This window comes from Acanthisitta chloris, unplaced genomic scaffold (assembly GCF_000695815.1).
Source record: "Acanthisitta chloris isolate BGI_N310 unplaced genomic scaffold, ASM69581v1 scaffold5685, whole genome shotgun sequence".
NCBI lineage: Eukaryota > Metazoa > Chordata > Aves > Passeriformes > Acanthisittidae > Acanthisitta > Acanthisitta chloris.
In genome coordinates this window covers 511-4,050 of record NW_008674274.1, presented here as the reverse complement: position 1 = coordinate 4,050, position 3,540 = coordinate 511, and the positions used below count along the sequence as shown (strand labels likewise).

The 3,540-nt window shown below is 45.5% G+C and overlaps 1 protein-coding gene across 1 annotated transcript in view; it reads right to left on the bottom strand.

Annotated features, from left to right (window-relative positions):
* Window positions 1-2,777, bottom strand: part of TENM4 (teneurin transmembrane protein 4) — a gene marked incomplete at both ends in the record, with an annotated part of 73,977 nt that extends 71,200 nt beyond the window's left edge. The window contains one exon of the mRNA XM_009075277.1: window positions 2,658-2,777. Coding sequence (XP_009073525.1) covers window positions 2,658-2,777 — 120 coding nt within the window. The remainder of the gene's footprint in view (window positions 1-2,657) is intronic.
* Between the last annotated feature and the right edge of the window lie 763 nt (window positions 2,778-3,540).

The window sequence follows — 3,540 nt, the reverse complement described above, 5'->3', positions numbered from 1 at the left end:
CCTAAGATACGGGGAATAAGAAAACATCAGCTCCAGGGGCATAATTCTCCAAAGGAGACCACTAGTTTTCCTAGAATGCCTCTTCATTACTTGTATTTTATTGTCATGTCATTGGAGAGGTGGAGCATCACTCAGAAAGCCTCCCAGTCACCATCAGTGCTACAGTAGGTGCAAACACCCCTGAGTGTGAACAGGACAGTATTAAGCACACGTTGCTAGCCTATGTTCCTCTCTTCCGTTATAATTCTGTCAGCTTCTCTGGCCAAGTCAAACCTTTAATGGAAGTTGTGGATTGGAGAGGTGCTAAAATCTATAAATTCTCTTCTAAGTGCTGGTGGTCAATACATAGAGCATGTGCAGCTGGAGGCTGTTCTGTTCCATTTTAGGTCTTAAAAGGAAGGGAGCCAATTAGCACTGACAAACAAAAGATAAGATGAAAGACAGGGCCAATTTGCAATACTTTTGTTTTGGTTGATTGTGATTGCTCAGATTTTAAGCACTTGCCTCTTACACAAGGCAATCTTAATGACTTCTTCCTAATCATTTCAACATGAATTAGCAAGAATAGAGCTGCTGGGAGCAGGGGACCTTTTCTTCATGTGTATGGGCACTGCATTGCCCAATTGTTGGCTAAAGTTTCTCTGTGATACCACAAAGTTAATAATAACAAATAATAAACAATAAAAATAAGAATAGAATCAAATAGACTATTCAGTTGTTAAGGAACTACAAGGATCACCAAGTCCAACTGCCTGACCAATTCAGGGCTGATTAAATTAAACCATATTATTAAGGGCTTTGTCCAAATGCCTCTTAAATACTGAGAGGCTTGGGGCATTGATCACCTCTCTAGGAATGCTGAGGAATACATTCCTTGCAGGTAGCTCGGTAGGCAACTGCAGGTTGAGCTCTGGGAGGCAGGAGCCCCAGCCTGAGCCCGAGCCTGAGGCAAGAGGTCACAAAGTGCTGAGCTTGGCATAGCAAAGGACACTCTGAGACACAGCAGGAGCTGGTGACCCCACACTGCCCTGTGCTTACACTGTGAAGGTATAAAGGCTCAGGATTTCTTTTGTTCTGGGTCCTTCCACAGCGGCACCAGCTCAAGCTATTACTTTGTTATTTAGCTATTGCACCAGGAATAAATTACTTTGAGGATGGAGAGTTCTGCTATGGTAAACGTGGAGCAGAGCTGGTACGGAAACCTGGTCTGACTGTGTGTGTTGAGCGTGTAGCTGTGAAGTGGCTTCAATCCCAGCTCAGGTGGTGCGAGTATGACTGCCAGAGTGGCTCCTGGATGGTCAGACAGGGAAGTTTCCTTAACATGAAGCCTGTTACAGTGTTTGAGCACCCTCTTGGTAAAAAAAAATGTTTCTTCATGTCCATTCTAAACTTCTCTTGGTGCAGTTTTGAATCATTCCCATGTGCCCTGCCACTGGATACCAGGGAGATGAGCTCAGCACCTCCCTGTTCACATACTTTCCTCAGGAAGCCATAGAAAGCAAGGAGGTCACCTTCAGCCTCCTCTTCTCCAAACTAGATAAATCCAGAGTCATCAGCTGCTTTGCATAGGACATTCCTTCCAGCCCTGTCACCAGCTTTGTTGCCCTCCTCTGGACACATTCAGGGACCTGAACATCTTTTTTAAATTGTGGGGACCAGAACTGCACAGAGTGCTCCATGTGAGGCCTCACCAACACTGAATACAGTGGGACAATCGCCTCTGACTGGCTAGTGATAAGAACCTTAAGATCCTCGAGCCCAACTCATGACCCAACACTGCCAAGTCCAATGCTAAACCATGTCTCTAAGTGCCACATCTACGTGCCTTTTAAATATCTCCAGGGATGGTGATTCAGCCACTTACTTCCCTAGGCAGTCTGTCCCATTGCTTGATAACCCTTTCCATGAAGAAATCTTTCTAATATCCAACCTAAACCTTTCCTGGCAGAGCTTGAGTCTGTGCCCTCTTGTCCTACTGCTAGTTGCCTGCGAGAAGAGACCAACCCTCACCCCTCACCTGACTACAACCTCCTTTCAGGTAGTTGTAGAGGGTGATAAGGTCTCTCCCGAGCCTCCTCTTCTCCAGACTAAACATGTTTGATGCCTCCAGCATGCCCTCTTGGCTGCCAGGATACTGCTGGCTTCTATTCAGCTGCTGCTGGCCAACAACCCCACACCTCTGTCTGCAGGGCTGTTCTCCAGCCACTTCTCTCCCAGTTTACACTTATGCCTGGCATTACTCTGTTCTGGGTGCAGAAAATCCAGCATTTTGCCTTTTTAAATTTCATCCCATTCATCATAGATAAATGCTGCAATCTATCTAGATCCCTCTGTGAGGTCTCCTGTCCCTCGAGAGAGCCAGAAGCACCTCCCAGTTTGGTACCACCAGCAATGTTGCATTCAACTCCTGCATCCAGATTGTTGAGCTATATATTGAACAGGACTGACCCTGGTGTTGAACCCTGAAGAACAGCACTGATGACCAGTGACTGGTGACCAGCACAGATGTAGCCCCATAAAAATCAGCAGTAATGAAACAACATCTTCAAAATGCATCAACAATAAATGCGCTCTTGGAAGGAGTTTCTCTTTCGTGTTCATGGCAATAATGTTGTTAATGCTGCTTGAACACTGTAAATCCTATACAGACATCCTACCTGCCATCTTGTCTGCTGATTGTGTATCCAAACAGAGGATTGTTGACAAAGCTGATGTTCACTCCAACCAGAGGGGTTCCATCTGCCGTCATCACCTGGCCTCGAATCACACACGCATGCCTGCAAGAAGGAGAAAAATGATAAAAAATATTAAGTCTTTTTGACAAATGCAGGTTTTTCCTCTATTTCTGTGGCTAGGATTCCCTATGGATTAGAAAGCCCAAGCCTTTATATCCTGGAAGGCTGGGGGCTACGCCATGTGTTTTGATGGTGGGATGCTGCTCATGGAGACTTTCTCAGGAGCTGTGTAAAAACATTCGATATCTAAAGTGAGGTTTACAATTATTCTACTCTATTAAAACAACTGCTGCAGCATACACTACATTAACTATAAACTTCTGTAGGATTCACAACTGGAATTCCATAGAATCTTAGAATATCCTGAGTTTAACCTGCAGCATGTCTGCTGGAAATTCAACACAGCAGAGAAAAGTCAGTCTGAGAGATTCCTTAGGTGCATAGGGGATAATTTCCTACTTCAGCTGGTAGATGAGCCTACCAGGGGTGGGGCCCTACTAGACCTTCTGTTCACAAACAGAGAAGGACTGGTGGGAGATGTGGTGGTTGGAGTCCATTTGGGGCACAGCGACCATGAAATTATTGAGTTTTCGATTCTCAGGGATGCATGAAGGGTCATCAATAAAACTTCTACCCTGGACTTCCGAAGAGCAGACTTTGGCCTGCTCAAAAGTCTGATTCAGAGGGTACCCTGGAAAACAGCCCTTGGAAACAAAAAGTGTTGAGGAGGGATGGACATGCTTCAAGAAGGAAGTATTGAAGGTGCAGGAGCAGCTGTCCCGGTGTGCAGTAAGGTGAGCCGGCA